This window comes from Piliocolobus tephrosceles, chromosome 13, assembly GCF_002776525.5.
Source record: "Piliocolobus tephrosceles isolate RC106 chromosome 13, ASM277652v3, whole genome shotgun sequence".
Taxonomy (NCBI): domain Eukaryota; kingdom Metazoa; phylum Chordata; class Mammalia; order Primates; family Cercopithecidae; genus Piliocolobus; species Piliocolobus tephrosceles.
Genome location: NC_045446.1, coordinates 79,377,919 through 79,402,882, shown reverse-complemented (window position 1 = coordinate 79,402,882; position 24,964 = coordinate 79,377,919). Strand labels below are relative to the sequence as shown.

The 24,964-nt window shown below is 34.9% G+C and overlaps 1 protein-coding gene across 4 annotated transcripts in view; it reads left to right on the top strand.

The window, feature by feature from the left end:
- NOX4 (NADPH oxidase 4) overlaps positions 1 to 24,964 on the top strand; it is a 165,521-nt gene that overhangs the window by 72,349 nt on the left and 68,208 nt on the right. For all 4 annotated transcript variants that reach the window (XM_023209124.1, XM_023209122.1, XM_023209123.1 and 1 more), the window contains 3 exons: positions 14,996 to 15,212; positions 17,188 to 17,352; positions 17,488 to 17,550. In XM_023209124.1, coding sequence (XP_023064892.1) covers positions 14,996 to 15,212; positions 17,188 to 17,352; positions 17,488 to 17,550 — 445 coding nt within the window. The remainder of the gene's footprint in view (positions 1 to 14,995; positions 15,213 to 17,187; positions 17,353 to 17,487; positions 17,551 to 24,964) is intronic.

Below are 24,964 nucleotides of genomic sequence, written 5' to 3'. Positions count from 1 at the left end.
ATTTTTTGCTTTAATTTTTAATATACCTTTTTAGGAGGTTGCTGTTGGTGTGCTGCATTGAAGATATTCAATTCCTAAGATACCTGGTGAAAACAAAACAAAACAAAACAAAACAAAACCATTTCCACTTTCCAAATATGTATAGAAATGGCTATTTCTTTCCTCATTTTCTTTTGAAAAACTCATTAGAAGAAGATGCATACTGCTATTCTCGCTTACTGATAAAAAGGATATTGGAGGGAAAATAAACTATGAATGTCACAGAGCCTCTGCTTAAGAGCCCAACCCAGCTCCTTTCAAAGAAATGTGGAGCGAATGCATTGTAAATGAGATTTGGCACCTTAATGTCTGCAATCTTACCATAGTCAACACTCCCACTGGCTTTAGCTTGGAGAGTGCTGTGTGGGTGGTGATTGTATTTTATGTCTTTATTTAAGTGAGGGAGAGAGACTATAATGTGATAATTCTGGAAATGATAGAGGGGAAGGTCCTCCTCAAATGTTTGGATGGCAATGACAGCACATTAATAGTGTAAATATTTGTTGTGCTAACTCTGCTGCTCTTCTCAGATCATTTTTATTATGTGAATGATACCTGAAGGATTCTTTTAAGCAGAGCTCTTGCCATTTGGTACTACTTGTTAGCAAGAGTTAATCATAGAGCATGATTTATATTCTACTTGAATCATTTTTTTTTTTCCTAGGAAATCTAAAAGGAGTATTTTTATGTGCATGTTTTTAAAAACATTTATTCTTTATGCCAGGGGAACACAGTGGGCAGGCTTTGTCAACAGTGGCATTAATGAACCCCAGGCAGTGTCACAGGCAGGTAGTTTAATAGGGAGCATCACAGGAGTTTAGACACAAGACGTTAACCAGGGTTAGAAAAGATATTGTGGGGGTTGGCTTATTGTGCTGACTGGGAAATAACCTCCCTCTATTATGGCCTCGGGCCTCAGGAGGAGGATATTAAGGAAATACTGTTAGGGGATAGAGATATTTATGCAATATAACGAAGCATTAAGAATTGCTGATTCCCAAGTATCTTCTCTTTTAGAAGCCACTTTCACGGAACTCTCCCTTCACTCACACTGATGTGGTACAGGGAAAGGTTTGGTCATCTTACTACTGGTGGGAGGCACTTGCTCCTCTTAGAAACTCACGTTACATTTCGAAAAGAAGGCCCCCTAGTTGTATTTTAAACAATCCTATTCTAGTACTGAGGAAGAAAATTTTTACTTTCCTCTACATTCTTTTCAGTTTCTCATTTCTTGCCTGTACATTTGCAGTGACTACGTACTTTGTTGTGCAAACCAGATACTTTTGAGAACGAATGGGGATGCTATTGATAATTCAGCATTGGCTATATAAAGACCAGGTCATATAGGCATCCTACCTATTCTGAGGCAGTGGGAGAAGTTTTAAGAGAGGCTAATGCACTGTTTTAATGTAGAGTTTGAGCTAGAGCCACAAAAGGAGTCCTTACCTTGAATAGGGGCTCTGCATGCGTATTTGAGAAACAGAACCTTCAAATAATACACACTATAGGTTTGCCTAGCTTTGTCTCACTTTAGAAATTGTAATTAGATGTTCATTACCATGGTCATTAGAAGGCTGAGGATTTGGGTGTTCAGGACAGTGGTTAAAATCTTTTATAAACTCTCTGTCACTGATACAGATGACGTGTTCTAATACTTCCTAGATGCCTAGTTTCTAATGATTCTAGCATACTCATTATCAGTTTGGTGCCCATTATTTCTACCATAAAATTCTACTTCTCCTTCCGTAGGATAGGAGTTTTTAATGTGGCTACATAATCCCTAGGAATCATTGAATGGATTCAGGGATTCATTAATTCCTGAAATACACACACACATATATCTGCGTATTTAAGTATATGTTTAATTTTGAGACACATATGTACATTTTTGTATAAAAGAAGGTTTCTCAACTTTCATTAGACACCCTAAAGTTTGTGTGGTAAAACAAGTTTTAAAAAATTTGGAACTGAAGTTTTTAAAGCTAGATTTTAACCAAAGAGCTATAATAGCTAATATCACATTGACACATTTTATATAGCCTGCTTAAGTTTTATTTAGAGTTAAAACCACTGGATTATGGGAAAAATAAAAGCCACTGGGTCATTTTTTTTTCTCCCATGAAGGTTACTGGAAAGAGAACTTGACAAATATAATGAACAACTTAATAATTGCATTATCATTTTAGAGGATAATAATTATACTATTCATAACAATTCCCTAGTTTGAGACATGTTGAATATGTGAAAGGGACTATTCTTAGCACTTTATACACACACACACACGCGCGCATGCGCGTGCACACACAGACATTCGTTTTTTGTTTTTAATACACACAGAACTATAAGTTCTTCTATCATTTCTATTTTACAGATGGGGAGTTAAAACATAAAATATTAAATCAAAGTAACTGTCCAAAGCCACACAGCTAATATCTGAAAAAACTAAGATTGAGCCCATGAAGTTTGACCCCTGAATTTAACTTCTACCCTTTTCTTGAATTATTGAATTATTTATTCATCATTTAGAAAGTACCCCTGCTTATGAATGAAAAATATTTATGTCATATAAAAATCTAGGATATATTTTTCTATTTATCTATGTAAGTTGGTGGGTATATATACATGTATGTTTGCCTGTTTTGAATATAAAGTTCAGTTTTGATTCAGGTTATATAGAGTTCAAAGTTTTGAAGGTGAAATCTAACTAGCTCCGAGAAAATGGAGTAAGAAGTACATTCCTTCTTTATTGTGCTGCCTTATAAATGTTTCCTAAAATGTTTGACCTTGTTAAGATACATAATAATATAATAACTTTATAATATAATGTAATCACTTTATAATAAATCTAATAATAAAGTTATATTTATGTGATACTCTACTTGCCAGAATTCTTCCATGTAACTTGAAAATAACAATGAAGAAGACTAGGATTTAGACTGGAGCAGATAAAAATGCTTTGGAAGAGATATTCTTATCAGTGTTTTATTGCCAGAGTGTCTTTATAAAAGGATTAAGTCAAAACATAGCAAAGAAGGCAATGGGGAAAAGACATTATTCATCATATAGAAAAATCAATTAAGTCCACAGATTTCAAAAACCCATGCCTTTTAGAATTTTGCCATGAATTTTCTCTAGATATTAGATTACCCGTCAAGTTATTATTCAAATATGAGGGATGAATTTCATAATGGAATTCCAAAGTAAATACATAAACAAACTCGAGTAAGCATGCAATTTGTGAATTACCGTAGTTTTGCTATCCCACACATTTTGGTATTTTGACTTTAAATATAGTGAAACAAATGCCCTGTGTTATAATAGTGAAGAAACAGGATTGATTCCTAGAAAATCACTAATGTAATCTTGGACAAATCAGTTTTCTAGAAATAAAGACAAAAATTGTATTTCCCAGACCTATTAGAAGAAAAATATTAGCTATTGTACATAAAATTGACACTATGTACACACACATATATATATACACATATATTTTTATTGTTGTCTATATAATGTTCTCCATTTAAAAAACTTTTCTATTTTTAATTTTTGTGAATACATAGTAGGTGTGTATGTTTATGGGATACATGAGATATTTTGATACAGCCATACAATGTGTAATGATAACATTTGCATAAATGAAATATTCATAATCTCAAATATTTATCTTCTCTTTGTGTTACATACAATCCAATTGTACTGTTTTCATTATTTTTTAATGTACAATACATTATCATTGACTGTAGTCATCTAATTATATTTTTGTAACCAATAACCATCCCCACTTCTCCCCATCTCATTCTCAACCTCTGGTAATCATCATTCTACTCTCTATCTTCATGTGTTCAGTTTTCATTTTTAGCTCCCACCAATAAGTGAGAACATGTGAAGTTTGTCTTTCTGTGCCTTGATTATTTCACTTAACACAATGACCTCCATTTCCACCCACATCGTTGAAAATGAGAGGATCTCCTTCTTTTTGTGGCTGAATAGTACACCATTGCTATATGTAGCACATTTTCTTTATCCATTCATCTGTTGATGGACACTTAGATTGCTTCAAAATCTTGGCTATTGTGAATAGTGCTACAATAAATATGCAATTGCAGATATCTCTTCAAATACTGATTTCTTTTCTTTTGGGTATATACCTAGCAATGGGATTGCTGGATCATATGTTAGTTCTGTGTTTAGTTTTTTGAGGAACTTCCAAACTTTTCTCCATAAGGGTTATACTAACTTACATTCCCACCAACTGTGTATGACAGTTCCCTTTTCTCCACATTCTCATCAGTATTTGTTGTTGCCTGTGTTTTTAATATAAGTCATTTTAACTGTGGTGAGATAATATCACATTGTAGTTTTACTTTGCATTTATCTGATGATGTGTTGTTGAGCAGCTTTTCATATACCTGTTTGCCATTTGTATGTCTTTTGAAAAATGTCAATTTAGGTATTGTGCCTATTTTAAATCCAATTATTAGATTTTTTTCTTATAAAGCTATTTGAGTTATTTATATATTTTGGTTATTAATCCCTTGTCAGATGGATAGTTTGGAAATATTTTCCTCCATTCTTTGAGTTAGATCTTTACTTTGTTGACTGTATCCTTTGCTGTGCAGAAGCTCTTTAACTTGATGTAATTCCATTTGTTCATTTTTGCTTTGATTGTGCTTCCGGGATATTACTCAAGAAATCTTTGCCCAGTCCAGTCTCTTGGAGAGTTTCCCCAGTGTTTTCTTTTACAGATTTCATAGTTTCAGATCTTAGAGTAAGTCTTCAATCAATTTTAGTTTTTTTAATTTAGGAAGAGATAGAGATCTAGTTTAATTCTTCTGCTATATTGTATTTCCATTATGCATTTCAAAAAGTTTTAACATTTCCTCAGTAATTTCATCATTGACTCACTGGTTATCGGGAACATATTGTAAAATTTCTGTGTATTTGTATAGTTTCCAAAATTCCTCTTGTTGATTTCTAGTTCTATTCCATGGTGGTCAGGAAAGATGCTTGATATTATTTCAATTTTTTGAACATTTTGAGACTTTTTTGTGGCCTAACATGATTCTTGAGAATGACCCATGTGCTAAGGAGAAGAATATGTGTTCTGCAGCCACTGGATAAAATGTTCTGTAAATATTTATTAGGTCCATTTGGTCTATAGTACAGATTAAGTCTGATGTTTATTTATTGATTTTCTGTCTGAAAGATCGGCCCCATGCTAAAAGTGGGATGTTGAAATCTCCAATTGTTGTTATATTGAAGTCTGTCTCTCTCTTTAGCTCTAATAATATTTGCTTAACATTTTTGTGTGCTCCACTTTTGGGTGTAAAATATTTACAGTTGTTATATCATCTTGCTGAATTGACCTCTTTATCACAATATGAATTTTTTTGTCTCTTCTTACAGTTTTTGTCTTGCAATCTATTTTGTCTGATATTAAATATAGCTTCTCCTCTTCTTTTTTGGTTTCCATTGGCATGGAATATGTTTTTCCATCTGTTTATTTTCAGTCTATGTGTATCTTCATAGGTGAAGTGTGTTTCTTGTAACCAGCAGATCGCTGGGTCTTTTTGTTTCTCCGTTCAACCATTGTATGTCTTTTGATTGGACAGTTTAGTTTATTGACATTCTGTGTCATTGCTGATAAGTATGGCCTTTCTCATGCCATATTCTTGTTTGCTTTCTGATTGTTTTGTGGTATTCTCTTTCTTCTTTTCTTCCATCCTGTCTTCCTTTTGGTGAAGGTGATTTTCTCTGGGGGTATGTCTTAATTTCTTCTTTTTCTATTTTTTGTGTATCTGTTGTATGTTTTCTGATTTGTGGTTACAATGAGGCTTGTAACTAATATAACTCACCTCAGGCCCACAGTGAGGTACTGCGTAGCTACCACTTATGTTCATTCAAGGCCCAAGGGCTCCTCAGTCAGCTTGTAGTGAATGCTTCCCAGCCTGGGACTTTTACTTCAGGATAATGCATTCCCCTCTTGCACAGGGAGGGTCAAGAAATGTCATCTGAGAGCCAAGGCCTGGAATCAGGGAACCCTGTTTGGTGCTCTACCCCACTGTGGCTGAATTGTTACGTAACCTGCAAGACAAGTCCCCTTCACTCTTCCCTCTCCTTTTCTCAAGCAGAAGGAGTCCCTCTCCATAGCAATCACAGCTGGGAATTTGCTGGGTCACACCTAAAGCCAGAACATCTCTGAATCTCACCCAAGGCCCATGGCGAGTACTGCCTGGATACCACTGCTGGTTATTCAAGGGCCAATGGCTCTTTAATCAGAAGATGATTAATCTTGCCAGGACTGGGCTCCTGTCTTCAAGGCAGCAAGTTTCTTTCTTGCCCAGGGTGTGTCTAGAAATGTCATTCAACAGTTAGGACCTGGAATCAGGGCCTCAGGCCTCTGCTGAGTGCCCTATCCTACTGTGGCTGAGCTGGTATCTAAGAGGCAGGACAAAGTCCTCTTTATTCGTCCCTCTGCTCTCTTCAAGCAGAAGGAAGAGGTCTCTCCCAGAGCTGTGAGCTGTGTTGTTTGGGCTTGGTAGAGAGGTGGTGCAAGCACTCTCTTGGCTGCTCTGGCTAGAGTCTCATTGGGATGTGTGCCCCCCACATCACTGGCTGTGAGCCCTGCACAGCACCAGGACTTGCAAGGAATTTTTGTCCTTTAGACCTAGACTGCCTTTCAAGTTTATTTACAGTCCCAGAGCACTTTAACCCAAAATGACAAGGCTTGCTGGGACTTAGGTTTTGACTACCGGAATGAGTAATTCCTTTTAGGCTAGAACTGGGTCTAAATGCTCCCTCTGTGGGTTCTGGCTGAGTTCTTCCTGGTGTTGCTTTTCATTGTGGTAGGGCAACACTGAGTTCTCTTCTCCCTAACCTCCTTATGTATCTGTGAGTTCCAACCCCAAAAAGAAAAAGAAAATAGAACGTTGTGCCATATCCTAGGTAAACTATAGTGGTTTTGGAGATAGGAGTGTTTATTATCCATCTTTATGCAGGGAATCCCTTTCACATATCACGCACTCAGTATTTACTGGATGAAGCTGAATTGCATTAATTAGTTTAAGCTAGGAATGTGTTGTCCTTCTAGGCTCTTCCAATTTTCCTTAAGTATCAAAGCATTACAGATGGCAATAAAGGATAATCTCTAAACTTGTTTAACTATAACATGGACTGTCATTTTGTAACTACCGTTTATATTTAGTCTTATCTAGGTAATTAGTTATTATGGCAGTTAGTATATTGATTCCCATGTCAGAGGAATTAGCTTTTAAATCTTGACTATTTTGATTATATTGTAGACTGGCACAGTTTTGTTGGGGGTCTTTGTGTATCTCTGTGGCTAAAAATTCTGAAAGTAAAAAAGATCCATGCCTATTATTATTATTATTATTATTATTATTTGAGACATGGTCTTTCTGTGTTGCTCAGGCTGGTCTGAAAAGTCTGGCCTCAAGTGATCCTCCCACCTCAACCTCTAAGTGCTGGGTTTACAGGCATGAGCCAGCATGCTCAGCCTCAGCTCTCCTGATTTGTTTTATTTCACTTTTTAGTTCTTCAATTTTTCACTTAAATATATGAGGTGAAAAATATTATTGAATAATTAGATCTCTCTTAGATGGAATCCAAATTCTTCTCCTCCATAGTATTTACATATTTTCAATATGTTAATAAATACAATGTCCTATATAAAGTTTTTTTTTTTACTTTTATATCTTTTGTTTGCCAACATCCAGTTTGGTTTGCCAACTTCCAGTTTTGTTTGCCAACTTCCAATTATTTGTTCATTGGATTTCTTAATTTTATGTAAAAAGTAGTATTTCTCTATAGTAATTATGGGCTAAGATCTTATGGTTTATTCACATTTGCTGATATTTTATGCTGTAAGCCAGTTGGTAGTAGGGATCGAGGTCATGTGATATTTTCTCCCATTAAAGATGCCTTATAGTTCTATAGTTTATATGTATATATGTCTACTTATATACTTAGATATAGAATGTAGAGAGCATTTTTATGTACATGAAGTCATTTAAGCTATAAGTTGTATATATTAATGTATTTTTTTAAACTTCCAAACTGCGAGTTTATTTTTTCCCCAGTTTTGGAGACAGACATATTGAACCTTAGACCAAATAGTTTTTCAAATAATTTTTATCTCAGTTTTTCTCCAGAGAAATTTTTTATATTAGCAAGTGTTTACAGCTGGAATTATAAGGTGAGAAAGTTGGAGGAAAGGAGAAGGAAAAGGACTGTATTTATTTTAAGAAACATTTTGAGTACAGTACTGTTTTTCTGAAACATGAAATAATTATTTTATCCTCCACTGTCATTTTAGTAAAGCGTGAAAGCTGAGGAAATACTAAGAAGTAATGGTTGCTTACTTTATTTTTCTTTGCAAGGGGTCAAAGTTCTTCCCTTTATATACCTGTGAAGTAGAGAGGAACAGGTACAATTTCTCTTTCAGTTAAGGAGACTTAGGGGAATGACCTATTTTACTTCAGGTACTCAAGGAAGTTATAAATGTTGATCCTAAGCCCTTAAGACCCTAGGCTATACATTAGTCAGCTGCAGAGATATTGTGGAAGAATCAGTCTCTTAATTTGAGGGGCCCACTGCAAAATGAAATGTGGGATTCCTTGATCAAAAAATTATTAAGCATTTGGAGATGATGACAACAGAGCAATAAACCAATAGCAGGGTCTTTCTAAAGAGCAAGGTCCAGTGCACCTGCACAGATTACAAACACATTATGTTATCCGTATCTTGTAAGCTTGGACAAGCCCACCGGTAAGAGCCAGACACAATTCCTGCTGTGGTCAAGCTGCAGATAGCAGTTCTCTTAGCTATCAGAGGCAAGAGCCAGGAAAGAAGGCAGAGGCAAGAACTCTGTTAGGCCAGATAAACAAAGTGGGGTGGGAGTAAAAGCTTTGGTAGCGTGGGTACCCAGATGTTTAGGATTTCCTGAAGCACACTGGATTTTTAGTTTAGGAAAGCACTCTACTTCTAAATGCACCTAACAAGTAGACTTGACTCTTGATCATTGTCTGTTACTTAATGTTACTGTCTGTTACTTAATAACTGTCATGTTACTACATGCCATTTGCTAAAATATAGACCTCCTTTTTGAAGGTTGAAAATGAGCTCAAATATCTGTTAAAACCAGATGACTCCCCAATCACGTATTTCAACAACAATCACGACAAAAGTTGTTTATACACTTCTGGTCACTAAGTTAATCAACGAATATTTATTGAGCACTTATTGTAAGTTATAAACACTGTTTTAGGCACTAGAAAAATAACAATGGAGCAGGATAAACCCTTGACTTCAAGAAGTGTACATTCTAGTGGAGTCCACAGAAGTTAGAGAACTGCAATCAATTTTAAAATATATAATTTGGTTTTATTTTTTTGAATTAAACTCTTTCTTTGTACTTGAAGCAAAGTAAAAATAGCTGCCAGAATCAATATATATTTTTACCATAAAGAAAAAAAGTCATGTGATAGAATATTAGGAAAAAAGTAGGTCCCTAGGGGACAAGAATTTTTTTCTACTACTTAAAAATAGATTAAAATACCACAAATACAAAGGTCACATAAGTGATACTGTATTTGTGGAATATTTTTAACATGAAATTAAAGTAGGGATGATTCTGTGATTGTCCTTTTGTTAGGTGTGGTATTTTGTAATATTTATCTTTTTCCATAAAATCATGTTTTGATTGTCATAAAATCATGTTGTTACTTAGTAGGATTCATTTAATGTATTGTATTATTTTATGTAACTTTGTCACAGCTGGATATTAAAAACAAAGAAACAAACAGAAAGCAAAACAAACAAACAAAAATCCCAGATAGGGTAACTCTAATGCCTCTTGAGGGAAACAAGGGGAAAAAAAGAAACCTATAACTTTGAAACATGGTTGAATGTTGATAGCACATGTTAAGATCCTTATGAGTGCAGAAACAATTTTGGAACCCCATAAAATCCTTTATTTCTCATGATAAGAGAACACTAGACATTTCACAGATACTTCAAAATTTCTCCTTGGAACATCATACAATGAAACTTAAAAAATTAATAATAAACACTTATATTTCCACATAGTCTGTGCACCTCCTTTCCTCATCCCTCGCCCTGTCATTATAACTTGGCAAGACTCTCAGTTTACCATTCATGAATGTCTTTTTCCCTTCTTGTTTTTTGCTTTAAAGTTATTTAGCATTTATTTATGAAAGCTACAACAATACATACAAGAATGCTCTCTTTTTGATTCCTACATGCACTTGCTGTATTAAAACAAATTATGTGTTTATTGTTTGCTTTTAAAATCAATTCACTAGAAATGCATTAGAGATCTATTATGTGCAAGAAAGGTATTAGAGGGATGCTAAGGTTTGGCAGTGAGTGTGAATGTATAAGGGATAAATGCATAAAATTCTACTAATTCAGGAATAAACCAAGTACCTTTGTGTATCTGGCTTCCTCATATTGGAATGCTATTCTCCTATTCTCTAACCCCTGGAATCTCCACATCCTTCAGTTGCCTTCTCCTCTCTGAAGTCTTTCTGGAATTTTATAATCAAAGTTAATTACCCATCTGTACTCTCAAGAGGTTATCATATGTTTATATGGCATTAATCATTTTGCCCTTTTTAATTATTGTTTTTGGTTTTATGTCTGATTTGACCCGTTATATCTGTGCTGTGGCTATTCAATTTAAATTAAAGTGAAATAGTATTAAGAGTTCAGTTCTTCACCTGTACTAGCCACATTTCAATTGCTCAATAGCCCACTTTTCTCTAATAGTTACTATGTTGGTGATCAGAGACTTAGACCATTTCCACTATCACGGAAAACTCTATTGGACAATGCTACTCTAGATTGTGCATGCCTTTGAAGACAGTGACCGTAATATTGAAACTAATAATGTTCCAAAATTAATAAAATAATATGTCTAGAGAGGTATATTACAGTGGTGGTGTCAGACAAGAAGCAGGATCAAGATTGTTTGGCAAATAGACACAGAGGTTTGTGTTATCTTAGGTGGGTTCTATTACATTTGAGAAGATTGCATTCTATTTTAAAGAAAGGCATGCATCTAAAATAAATAAAGATATCAGGAATTTAAAACACCATAAAAATCATATAGAACACATCCCTCAAATGTTAATAAATGTGGCCACAGTGAAGTAAATGCATTAGAGAGAGAATATCAGATTTTTTCTATCAATCCAAATATCCATAATATCTAGTCTACATTCCTATTCAATATTCTTTAGAAAAAGATTGTTGTAATGGCCTTCAAATGTAAGAATTCTAAGAAATTCTGCACTAATATCAAAGAAATGAGCACTTTTATTCTTTACTCATACAATGAAAAATTAAGTTACTGCATTCAATTGAGCTTGAAAATAACACATAAAATTATTGGTTTGATAAAATATACTCCCTCCTTTTCTAAGTCTATAGCCATATAAAGCCATCCAATTTTGCTCAATATGTACATTGGTCTTCAATTTAAAGACTGTCCATAAAGTAATATGGATATTCTGCAAGGTGAATAGGCCTGCTACAGAGGAAGGAGCATGGACTTTGGATTCAGACTAACTGGGCTTTCAGTCCCAGCTCTGCCACTGACTGACATTATTGTGTTGGGAGATATTTAAGTACTCCCAATCTGAGGCCACTGAACTTTACCATACAATTTTTTTACTGGTATATGGCCTTTCAATACTGAGTTAAAAACCTGCCTTCCATTGAGCTTTCAGTACCCTCACCACCTAATTAGAGCCAAATGACCTGGGATGTCATACTTGAGATTTTTGATGAATGATTTTTTTTTTTTTTTTTTTTTTTATCATTGTCTGTTTTTGGATCTTATCCATATTTCTTTGGTGGCAACAATTACAACTAAGCCAAAGTAATCTGAGCTCTCTATTCTGTTTGTTTTTTTGTGTTTTTATGCATATACCATATTGTTTTTATGGCTATAGTCTTGAAATAAAGCTTGAAATCTGAAAGTAAAAAAAGAAGACAAAGTAAGGACAATTTTAATGGGTTTTAAAGACAGAGATAGCCTATTCTATTTAGCTTGAGTGTAGCTTAAAATAACACAAAGCTCTCAAAATTAAAAGAAATTTTAGAATAATACGTGCCACTTTATGTGCCAAGAACAGCACCACTGTTTGATTGGGCTGACCTGAAGAACTTTACTGTATAGTAACAACATTCACTACTCTAAGGACCTAGAACATGGTAGAGTTATGTCCACTGGAATGTTATTATGACAGGAGAAGGGATTAATGACATTTATTTGCCTGGTGTTAGGACCCTAAATTATAAGCAGCCCCATTCCAACACACACACACACACACACACACACACACACACACACACACACACACAATCTGACTTTTGTTTATTTTGAACCCCTTTACAATGTCTACCTCTTTAACCATCTGATTTGCTTTGCGTGACATAGGGGCATGGAGTAAGCTAGGTAGGTTTCTGAATCCTATGCTTTGACTATACTTAGTTAATCTGTTACCTAAATGAAAGCATTAGGTTTCTCATCTGTGTAATAGAAATAAAAATGCTTACCTTGTATGATTATTTTGTTTTGAAGTTTAAATGAGAAGCAGATGTTCTAAAGATTACTGATGTGATACTTTCTTAGCAAGTATTAATCTTCCCCTTTCCTCACCTTTCTCAGAGTTATGTTGTGAGGATTCAGTGAACTAATGTCATGTATCATGAGAGGTGAAGAGCATAGAATTTGAATCAGATCTGAATTCAAATCTTGACCTGCTACTTATCAGCTGTGTGACCCTGGGGTATTATTTCATCTTTTGAAATACTTTAATTTTTACATTTTAAAATGGGAATAATAACCCTAGTTCATGCAGTTTTTGTGAGGATAATGTAAAATGTATATAAATTTCTCTGGGCTAGACCTGGTGTTTTAAACTGTATTAAAACACTGCTCCAGTTACTATCTGTAGTTTCACTTATGTTCAGCTTCTTCGAAGATATCTTCCAAACTAGATCATGAGTTTCTGGAGTGTTAGGAACCAGATTTGACTTTGTTGAATTCTGAAGAACCATTGGCGCTGTGCTAAGTGCATTATGCTCATGTCTGTTCAACTTTTGGCCAGTAGAATAAATGCTTGGGGTTTTTTACCTACTTAACTGTCCGTCACTATCCTTCAGATGGTCAATAGGAACAAAAGGTTTGGCTAAATTATTAATGTAAAGAAAGCTGAATCAAATTCATAGGCTGTCTAAGTATAATATCCCAGCAACTGTATTGTGTGATTGGAAACTTGTAAATGATTAGTGACAAAAATTTGTCTCATATTTGTATAATATTTGTCAATTTATCTCATACATAGGCAATATCTACTGTATTGCCTTTTTAAAAAAGTGTGTGTGTGTGTGGTCTACTATTGTGTCATGTAATGCATGCCCCTGACATGTACTGCATGCTCCCTAATGACTTCATGATGACAAGTTTTAAGGAAGAAAATAAAATTTAAGAAAGGAAGTGAGCATAAGCAAAGAGGGAAGAAAGGAAAGTAATCAAGACGAGGAGATAGTGAATACCACCAGAGACCGGCTTGGTCATTGCTTTCCTAACCTTCATATATGGATCTGTTAGTATAATTATGTAGTTTTTGTTTAAAAATACTATATTTGTAAAGGCATCATAGCTATGACATACTTAAAAATATACTTTTTTCTTTTTCTTTTTTTTGAGGCAGAGTTTCGCTCTTGTTGCCCAAACTGGAATGCAATGGTGCAATCTCGGGCTCACTGCAACCTCCGCCTCCTGGGTTCAAGCAATTCTCCTGCCTCAGCCTCCCAAGTAGCTGGGATTACAGGCATGCACCACCACACTCGGCTAATTGTGTATGTTTTTTAGTAGAAACAGGGTTTCTCCATGTTGGTCAGGCTGGTCTCGAACTCCTGACCTCCAGTGATTAAGCTACTAAAATTAAGTATTTGGGAGCCTGAAGGATAATTTAAAAATCACACACTGTAAGCCAACCAAGAACAGATAATCTTGGAAATAAATTTTTCCTCAGTATTCTTTAAAATAATAAAATACACTGCAAAAATTTCAAGCATTTCCAAATCTTACTTTGTCATACAATATTTGCTTATGCAGCAGTGATCTTGTTGATGCCCTGTACAATCTGTCATTTTATGGATTATCCCTATGAGGTAGATGCTAACAAGTTCTTGATAAGAGAAGCAGAGCACAGAAAGTTGAATGGTTTGTCTTGGTTTCTAACAAAATAATAAACAATCAGAATAAGATTTTTATGGTGTGGGTTCTCCTGCGTGATTTATCAGTTTGAACTTTTTATGTGGTTCTGTCTACGGAGAAATTGAAAAGTGAGCAGATTTAGGGACTGATTGCTGTATATACATGGTTTTCAGACCATAAGAGAGACAAACTTCCAGTTCCAGTTATTTCTATTTAACATTTCTCTGCAAATCAGCAAGTCTTGTTTTATCCAGGCTTGGCCAAGTTAAATATGATCTCTGTGTTTTTCCCTTATGTTTGGAGATCTAGCAAAAAATTCATCATTACACTGTTTATTGAAGTGAAAGCTTGTATGCGATTGTATGAATGCCTAATAGTCTTGAAGTAAGGCCGTCAAATTCAGTAGTGCTTGGAGAGACTGCATGTATTCTTCTCTACCATATATTTATAGCATTTGTTTGGAGGGCCAACATTTTTGTTTTAGTCCTATAGAAAAGAATTTCTTAAAATATTTTAAGATTTTTCAATTTCTCCTTAACATAAAACATAAGCAACACTTTTTAGATAAAAGCTGTGTAAAATTCGGAAAAAAAATAAAAATAAAAACCATTATTTTCTTTTACCGTGTCCCCTGATCTCAAATCTTTTCATTTCTCTGTTTGTTTGTTTTAAATTTAATTTTAGAGGGCTGCTGAAGTATCAAACTAATTTAGATACCCACCCTCCCGGCTGCATCAATCTTAACCGAACCAGCTCTCAGAATATTTCTTTACCAGAATATTTCTCAGAACATTTTCATGAACCTTTCCCTGAAGAATTTTCAAAACCAGAAGAGTTTACCCAGAACACATTTGTGAAGATTTGTATGGAAGAGCCCAGATTCCAAGCTAATTTTCCACAGGTCAGATTAATTTTGTGTTTGATCTCCACAAAGTTTATTTCCATTTGACTGATCAACATCACATATAAACATGTTTTTCAAGCTACATATTCATGCATAATAGGATATTTCAGAATGTTTCAACAGTAAGTTAGTATCTATTATTCCATTACAGGTACCTGACAGTTCAATGCAAAAGATCTATGATATTAGAGGATATATAACATTTCTGCTTAACTGACCGTATGACCTTTGCATACAACAGCATTGGTGCTTGCAGTCAAGAGATGACAAATATTTTTCCCATCAGTTGAGAGAAGCTGATTGAATAATAAAAATAGTAGTAAAAAAAAATCTACCACTACTACCACAAATTATTATTTTATTGTATTATAATATTGTGTATAATATTGTAAATAGTAAACAGCAAAATCAATTTATTGAATGCTTAATATTATCTGCTAGGCATTGTGCTAAAATGTCCTGCATGCTTAATACAGAACATTTATTAGACATGCAGAATGTTTCTTACAATATTCACAATGACTATTTGAAGTAATTAATATCATCCTCGATTTTCTGATGAAGAAATTGTGTTTACCTTGATCAAAATCTCCAAACTAGTAAGTGGCAGAGCAAGCATGTAAACCCAGGTCTTTGACTAATATGCTTGCTCCTGGTAAAAGTCCATAAGTATTCAGCAATTAGTTCAATAAGGACCCTTATCTTCCTCTGTGCCTGTGGGAACTGCTCCCATGCAAATTACACCATTTATTCTTCATAAAAAGTGGAAGTAGGAAACAGTGATGTCAAATGTCACTATTAGTAAGAGAAGAAAGAGAAGTCAAAAGGTAGAATGAATTTGTAGATGACTTTGGAATAGTGTATTAGTCTTGCGTTTGTTATTATTAATAATAATCCTCTAGATCCCTATTAGCCTCTATAATTTTCAGAACTTTTCTCAGTTTCACATAATATTCACAAATATTAGACAGGGCAGGTATAGTGACTCCTGTTTTGCTCACGTAGGACCTAATACTCAAAGGGTAAGTGATTGTCTCAAAGGTATGAGGCTGCTACATTGCAGACCTTGTCTTGCAATGCTACTCATAACAGTGTGGAGCTAAATGTTATTATATGCAGAAGAGGCATGATCTGTCTGCATGAAAGAAGGAAGATTTGAAGCAACTAAAGTGAGACTTTAAAAAGTGACCATTAAGACAAGTTTTAGTTGGAGGCCTCAAGGGGATGTGAGAGATACAGTGTGTAATTTTAGGAGAACGATAAGCCCCACAGGCTTCTGCACTTTCCCAAAGTTTGCACGTATCCTGGGATCAGGGTTAACCATACAGCACATATTCAAAATTGTCATGGTTTCCAAATTATAAATATTATTTTATGTTCTTATTATATAGAAGTAAGTGGTAAACAACATGCCTAGAATAGTGCATTTTTAAACACATGTGCGATACATGTTTAACATATGTATACATATTATATGTATGTATATTATGCATGTATTTTATGTACATTAAAAATCTAGGGTTTTCTTATTTAATAAACTTTAGACAGTTACTTTATTTCTAAAATTATCCCCAGGTTTATCTGACATTGTTAACTCCCCTTTATTCTTTAATTAAATATATTGTTTCTATGCCTACAGATATATTACATATATATATATATATATGTATATTACATATCTGTAGGCATAGACAGGTATACGAAAGAATATACACTTATTTGTTCATGGTAGTTACATCCAGAGCATGACATTGAGGGTAGGGTCTTGATACTACTTTCTGTTTTGTTTTATACTTTAGTTTGTTTGAATGATAGTGAGCATCTATTATTTTTTATTCATTTATTATGTTTTCTTATTTAAAATACAAATTAAAATACTACTACTGTAATGTATGCAATAAGCAATTGGGCTGGGTGTAGATTTCTACAATATGAATATTTCTTGAAGTATATTTTCAAAAATTTATCTTAGACTTGGCTTTGGATTTCTGTACCTTTGTGCCTGTACTGTGCCGAAAGACTTTACAGGTATATCCGGAGCAATAAGCCAGTCACCATCATTTCGGTCATAAGTCATCCCTCAGATGTCATGGAAGTCCGAATGGTCAAAGAAAACTTTAAAGCAAGACCTGGTCAGGTGAGTCAGTGGTCAGCAACTTTCTAAATAGCCTTTATCCTTATGTAATTTTTGAAATTTAGCAAACATAGCATCATTGAGATAGTTGAAATTCTTAATTGGTCATTTAAAACTTATCTGTTTGTTGCTTTTTAGTATATTATTCTCCATTGTCCCAGTGTATCTGCATTAGAAAATCATCCATTTACCCTCACAATGGTAAGAAATGTATCTCTTGCTTTTTTACATTTGTAGGGTGCTATGCATCTTTTTCTTTTTTTGTGGGTCCTATCTCATTCTAAAAGGTATTTAAGGCTATCATAGTATTCTTGATGTTTAAGTAAGGCATCTTTTTACAAGGAAAATAGTTATCTGCTCAAGAACTTGGTAACTATTCTTTATTATTTTTTGGCACCTTACGTTTCAGGAAGTAATGAATTAAAGCATATTAAAGCTTGTTGATTCAAAATGTGGGCCAAGCACAGTGGCTCATGCCTGTAATCCCAGCACTTTGGGAGGTCAAGGCAGGAAGACCGCTTAAGCCCAGGATTTCAAGATCAGCTTGAGCAACATAAGGGGAGACTCCATTTCTACAGTAAATTAAAAAAAAAAAAAAAAAGCCAGGTGTGGTGGTACACACCTATAGTCCCAGCTACTAGGAAGGCTGAAGCAGGAGGATTGCTTGATCCCCCATGTTTGAGGTTTCACTGAGCCTTGATCACACCACTGCTCTCTAGCCTGGGCAAGACAGTGAGACCTTGTCTCAAAAAAGAAATATATATATATCTGTCTATATATATATGTGTGTGTGTCTATATATAGATATGTATATAATTTCTTGAGTATTTACTTTTCTCCTTGTATGGAGTATTTTAATGTATATGGAAATCTAATATTTGCACAGTTTTCTTTAGAGATGCAATTTAGGGGAAATACAGATACTCTGGGTTGAGGTGGAAGCATTAAACAAAACAGGCAGTGTTTAGAAAAGGTAAATCTAGTGTAATGGGAGAGAGAATGGGAAGTAAAATTAGAAAAATCATATAGAGTAAATAATGGCATGTGGGTAGGGAGCATCTAGCTAAATAATGGAGACCATCAAATATGATTAGCTAATCAGCATATCATTTAATATTATTATAAAAATAACATGAACTCATTATAAATATTTAGACAATTCACAGATATAAAATAAAATAGACTTAAAAAAAATTTTCCCCACTTCCCAATCCTTTTCTCTACAGTTTGACATATATCTTTCCAGATATTTTCCCATATGCTTCTGCATACATGAGTTTCTAAGATTTGTTTGCCGGATCATATTGTTTTGTAACTGGCTCCTTGCACTTGACTACATATGATGGACATCTTCCCATATTACTGTATGTGTCTTATTCATGTTAATGACTGTATAATATTCCACAGTAGGAAAGTACTGTAATTTATTTAATATTCTCATTGATGATGGATATTTGGACTTTATTCAATTTCTGAGAAAGATAATTGAGAACAGAGACTGCATGTTTAAATGTATACCTAAGAAAGATAGCAAAACTATTATATATATATGTTGTAAAACATGTTCCCATCTGTCTGCATCTATACATCCCATATATATGAAATTGGTAACATGAAAATAGAAGGGAATAATTGAAAAGGTAGAAAATATACAAGTAAGTTTGTCTTTACTTAAATAATTTAAGAAATTTGGCCTAATCCTGGATTCATAAGAAATTTACTTCAGATTGCCCTGACCGGAACTTCCAACACTATGTTGAATAGGAGTGGTGAGAGAGGGCATCACTGTCTTGTGTCAGTTTTCAAAGGGAATGCTTCCAGTTTTTGCCCATTCAGTATGATATTGGCTGTGGTTTTGTCATAAATAGCTTTTATTATTTTGAGATATGTTCCATCAATACCTAGCTTATTGAGAGTTTTTAGCATGAAGGGCTGTTGAATTTTGTCAAAGGCCTTTTCTGTATCTATTGAGATAATCAAGTGGTTTTTGTCTTTGGTTCTGTTTATGTGATGGATTATGTTTACTGATTTGCATATGTAGAACCAGCCGTGCATCCCAGGGATTAAGCCGACTTGATCTTGGTGGATAAGCTTTTTGATGTGCTGCTAGATTCAGTTTGCCAGTAATTTATTGAGAATTTTCGCATCAATGTTCATCAGGGGTATTGGTCTAAAATTCTCTTTTTTGTTGTGTCTCTGCCAGGCTTTGGTATCAGGATGATGCTGGCCTTATAAAATGAGTTAGGGGGGATTCCCTCTTTTTCTATTGATTGGAATAGTTTCAGAAGGAATGGTACCAGCTCCTCTTTGTACCTCTGGTAGAATTCGGTTGTGAATCCGTCCAGTCCTGCACTTTTTTTTGGTTGGTAAGCTATTAATTATTGTCTCAATTTCAGAGCCTGTTATTGGTCTGTTTAGAGATTCAACTTCTTCCTGGTTTAGTCTTGGGAGGGTGTATGTGTCCAGGAATTTATCCATTTCTTCTAGATTTTCTAGTTTATTTGCATAGAGGTGTTTATAGTATTCTCCGATGGTAGTTTGTATTTCTGTGGGATCGGTGGTGATACCCCCTTTATCATTTTTTATTGCATCTATTTGATTCTTCTTCTTTTCTTCTTTATTAGTCTTCCTAGCAATCCATCAATTTTGTTGATCTTTAAAAAAAAAAAAAAAAAAAAAAAACAGCTCCTGCATTCATTGATTTTTTGAAGGGTTTTTTGTATCTCTGTCTCCTTCATTTCTGTTCTGATCTTAGTTATTTCTTGCCTTCTGCTAGTTTTTGAATTTGTTTGCCCTTGCTTCTCTAGTTCTTTTAATTGTGATGTTAGGGTGTCAATTTTAGATCTTTCCTGCTTTCTCTTGTGGGCATTTAGTGCTATAAATTTCCCTCTACACACTTCTTTAAATGTGTCCCAGAGATTCTGGTATGTTGTGTCTTTGTTCTCATTGGTTTCAAAGAACATCTTTATTTCTGCCTTCATTTCATTATTTACCCAGAAGTCATCCAGGAGCAGGTTATTCAGTTTCCATGTAGTTGTGCAGTTTTGAGTGAGTTTTTAAATCCTGAATTCTAGCTTGATTGCACTGTGGTCTGAGAGACAGTTTGTTGTGATTTCTGTTCTTATATATTTGCTGAGGAGTGCTTTACTTCCAACAATGTGGTCCACTTTGGAATAAGTGTGATGTGATGTGAGAAGAATGTATATTCTGTTGATTTGGGGTTCAGAGATCTGTAGATATGTATTAGGTCCACTTGGTGCAGAGCTGAGTTCAATTCCAGAATATCCTTGTTAACCTTCTGTCTCATTGATCTCTCTAATATTGACAGTGGGGTATTAAAGTCTCCCACTATTATCATGTGGGAGTCTAAGTCTCTATGTAGGTCTCTAAGGACTTGCTTTATGAATCTGGGTGCTCTTGTATTGGGTGCATATATATTTAGAATAATTAGCTCTTCTTGTTGTATTGATCCCTTCACCATTATGTAATGGCCTTCTTTGTCACTCTTGATCTTTGTTGGTTTAAAGTCTGTTTTATCAGAGACTAGGATTGCAACTGCTGCTTTCTTTCTTTTCTTTTTTTTTTTTTCTTTCCATTTGCTTGGTAGATCTTCCTCGATCCCTTTGTTTTGAGCCCATGTGCATCTCTGCATGTGAGATGGGTCTCCTGAATACAGCACACTGATAGGTCTTGACTCTTTATCCAATTTACCAGTCTGTGTCTTTTAATTGGGGCATTAAAAGGTATTCAATTAGGAAAAGAGAAAGTCAAGTTGTCCCTTTTTGCAGATGACACGATTGTATATTGAGAAAACCCCATCATCTCAGCCCAAAATCGCCTTAGGCTGATAAGCAACTCCAGAAAAGTCTCAGGATACAGAATCCATGTGCAAAAATCACAAGCATTCCTATACACCAATTACAGACAAATAGCAAGCCGAATCATGAGTGAACTCCCATTCACAATTGGTACAAATAAAATCAAATACCTAGGAATCCAACTAACAACGGATGTGAAGGACCTCTTCAAAGAGAACTACAAAACCACTGCTCAATGAAATAAGAGAGGACACAAATGGAAGAACATTCCATGCTCATGGACAGGAGGAATCAATATCATGAAAATGACCATACTTCCCACGGTAATTTATAGATTCAATGCCATCCCCATCAAGCTAACTATGACTTTCTTCACAGAATTGAAAAAAAACTACTTTAAAGTTCATATGGAACCATAAAAGAGCCTGTATTGCCAAGACAATCATAAGCAAAAAGAACAACGCTGGAGGCATCACGGTACCTAACTTCAAACTATACTACCAGACTACAGTAACCAAAACAGCATGGTACTGGTACCAAAACAGAGATATAGACCAATGGAACAGAACAGAGACTTCATAAATAACACCACACATCTACAACCATCTGATCTTTGACAAACCGGACAGAAACAAGAAATGGAGAAAGGATTTCCTGTTTAATAAATGGTGCTGGGAAAACTGGCTAGTAATATGTAGAAAGCTGAAACTGAATCCCTTCCTTACACCTTATATAAAAATTAATTCAGGATGTATTACAGGCTTAAATGTTAGACCTAAAACCATAAAAACCCTAGAAGAAAACCTAGGCAATGCCATTCAGGCCATAGGCATGAGCAAGGACTTCATGACTAAAACACCAAAAGCAACGGCAGCAAAAGCCAAAATTGACAAATGGGATGTAATTAAAGTAAAGACCTTCTGCATGGCAAAAGAGATCACCATCAGAGTGAACAGGCAACCTACAGAATGGAAGAAAATTTTTACAATCTACCCATCTGACAAAAGGCTAATATCCAGAATCTACAAAGAACTTAAACAAATTTACAGGAAAAAAATCAAACAACCCCAAGTGGGCAAAGCATATGAACAGACACTTCTCAAAAGAAGACATTTATGCAGCCAACAGACACATGAAAGAATGTTCATCATCAGTGGTCATCAGAGAAATGCAAATCAAAACCACAATGAGATAGCATCTCACACCAGTTGGAATGATGATAATTAAAAAGTCAGGAAACAACAGATGCTAGAGAGGATGTGGAGAAATAGGAACACTTTTACACTGTTGGTGGAAGTGTAAACTACTTCAACCATTGTGGAAGACAGTGTGGCGATTCCTCAAGGATCTAGAACTAGAAATACCATTTGACCCAGCAATCCCATTACTGGGTATATACCCAAAGGATTACAAATCATGCTACTCTAAAGACACATGAACACATATGTTTATTGTGGCACTATTCACAATAGCAAAGACTTGGAACCAATCCAAATGTCCATCAATGATAGACTGGATTAAGAAAATGTGGCACATATACACTATAGAATACTATGCAGCCATAAAAAAGGATGAGTTCCTGTCCTTTGTAGGTATGTGGATGAAGCTGGAAACCATCATTCTGAGCAAACTATCACAAGACAGAAAAGCAAACACCACATATTCTCACTTATAGGTGGGAATTGAACAATGAGAACACTTGGACACAGGGTGGGGAACATCACACACCAGGGCCTGTCGTGGGGTGGGGGGATGGGGGAGGGATAGCATTAGGAGAAATACCTAATGTAAATGACAAGTTAATCAGTTCAGCAAACCAACATGGCACATGTATACATATATAACAAACCTGCACATTGTGCGCATGTACCCTAGAACTTAAAGTATAATAATAAAAAAATTTTACTTTAGAAATTAACCTTCCCTTGTGTTGGCAACTTTATTTTGAAAATCATTTCTTCACTATAACATTAAATAGAAAATATGGAATAAGGAAAGAAATTAGGTGCTGAATGCAAGTACAGAGCAGCAAGAGTTTTTTGTTGTTGTTGTTTTTAAAACTATTTTTCAACAAAAAAAAAGCAGAAAGAATAGTATAAGGAACTCTTATGCATTCATAAAAAATATAGAGGTTAGTTTACTTTTTAGTATATACTGTATCACTGAAAACCTTTTTGCCATCTGAAAACAGTATATCAAAGAATTTTTCACCTATGTTCACACTGAAGAGAGACTTCTAGATCTAACTTCTTTCAGCAGGCCCAGGCCCTTTTCACAAGGCAAAAGGAAAATACAAAAGAAGTAGTGTGTAGAGCTGGAAGAGCTTTAAGTCAGTCCCTTCTGTGGCCTGGCCTGCTTCTTAAGAGGTGTTTATGTTAACAGATGTGATAGCCCTGTGGCCAGCTTGAGGCAAAGATGGGAAGAAAGAAAAAGGAGAGAAGGCAATGTAGGTACAGACAAGAGAAAACGAACTGGTGGTAGGAGACAGTTAAGAAAGTGCTGACGAGTTGATGGGTGCAGCACACCAACATGGCACATGTATACATATGTAACCTGCACGTTATGCACATGTACCCTAGAACTTAAAGTATAATAAAAAAAAAAAAAAAAAAAGAATGAACCAAAAAAAAAAAAAAAAAAAAAAAAAAAGAAAGGGAAACTGAATTATATGTGAAATAAAATAGTCATAACTATTCACACAAAGGGCAAGAACTTTAGAATTCAGTTCCAGCTCCCTCACTTGTTACTTCTGTGTCTGTGAGTGTATCTCTCAACCTTGCTAAGGCTCAGTTTGATCATCTGCAAAACCGTGCTAGTGATTCTTACCTGGAGGGGCATCTTTGATATTGTCAATATTAGTTTATAAAATAATGGGTATAAAACCCTTGGCACATCATTAGTGGTCAATACTTGGTAATACAGATATTATTACTACATTCATAATCTTAAAAGACCTGGTTTTAACTTGGTTATTGCTTTTATTTCTGAAATTACACTTTTTTTTTGAGAAGCAAGTACAAGACATGAGCATGTGGCTTTTCAACTTGAAAATGAGAAACTGGGAATATGAAAGCAGTCTCAGTTATCTGAAAATCTGTCATGTGGGTGAAGGATTTGATGTTTTCTTCTCCTTTGGGATCCCAATAGGCAGAAAGTTTTAGGAGAATACATTTTTATTTAACACAATAAAGACATTTATAACAATGAGACCAGTCTAGAAATTATGAAGAGCTATCTCACAAAAGTGTTTGCAAGGATTTTTGTGCTAGATCAGGATTTTTCAATCATGGCAGTATTGACATTTTGGATCAGATAATTCTTTGATGGGATTTTGTCCTGTGTATTAAAGGATGTCTTGCAGCATCTTTAGCCTTAACCCACTAGAAACCAATAGTCCCCACTGTGACTGGCAAAAGTGTCTCCAAATGTAGCCAGATGCCTTTTGAGGGGCAAAATTACCTACAGTTGTCAACCATCACATTAGATCAATAGTTGTCCAAAATAGCTTCCGGTTCTAAAGGGCTTCAGGATGTTGTTTTAGCAGCCACTGTGAGAAAGGAGAATTTAAGCCCAATAGAGAATTTGAGGGATGGGAGTGCTTAGCTTGTGTTCTGACCAATCATATCAGTGAGAACAGCTCATTTTCAAATGGTCTCTGTTATGAGGATTCTGCTAAAGTACTCATATAAACATCATTATCTAAAAACATATTTTGCTTACTCAACTAGAATCCATTTTAGAATTCCATGAAAATTATTTTGGTTACCACGAGCTCCTGAATCTTTCATGTGATGTAG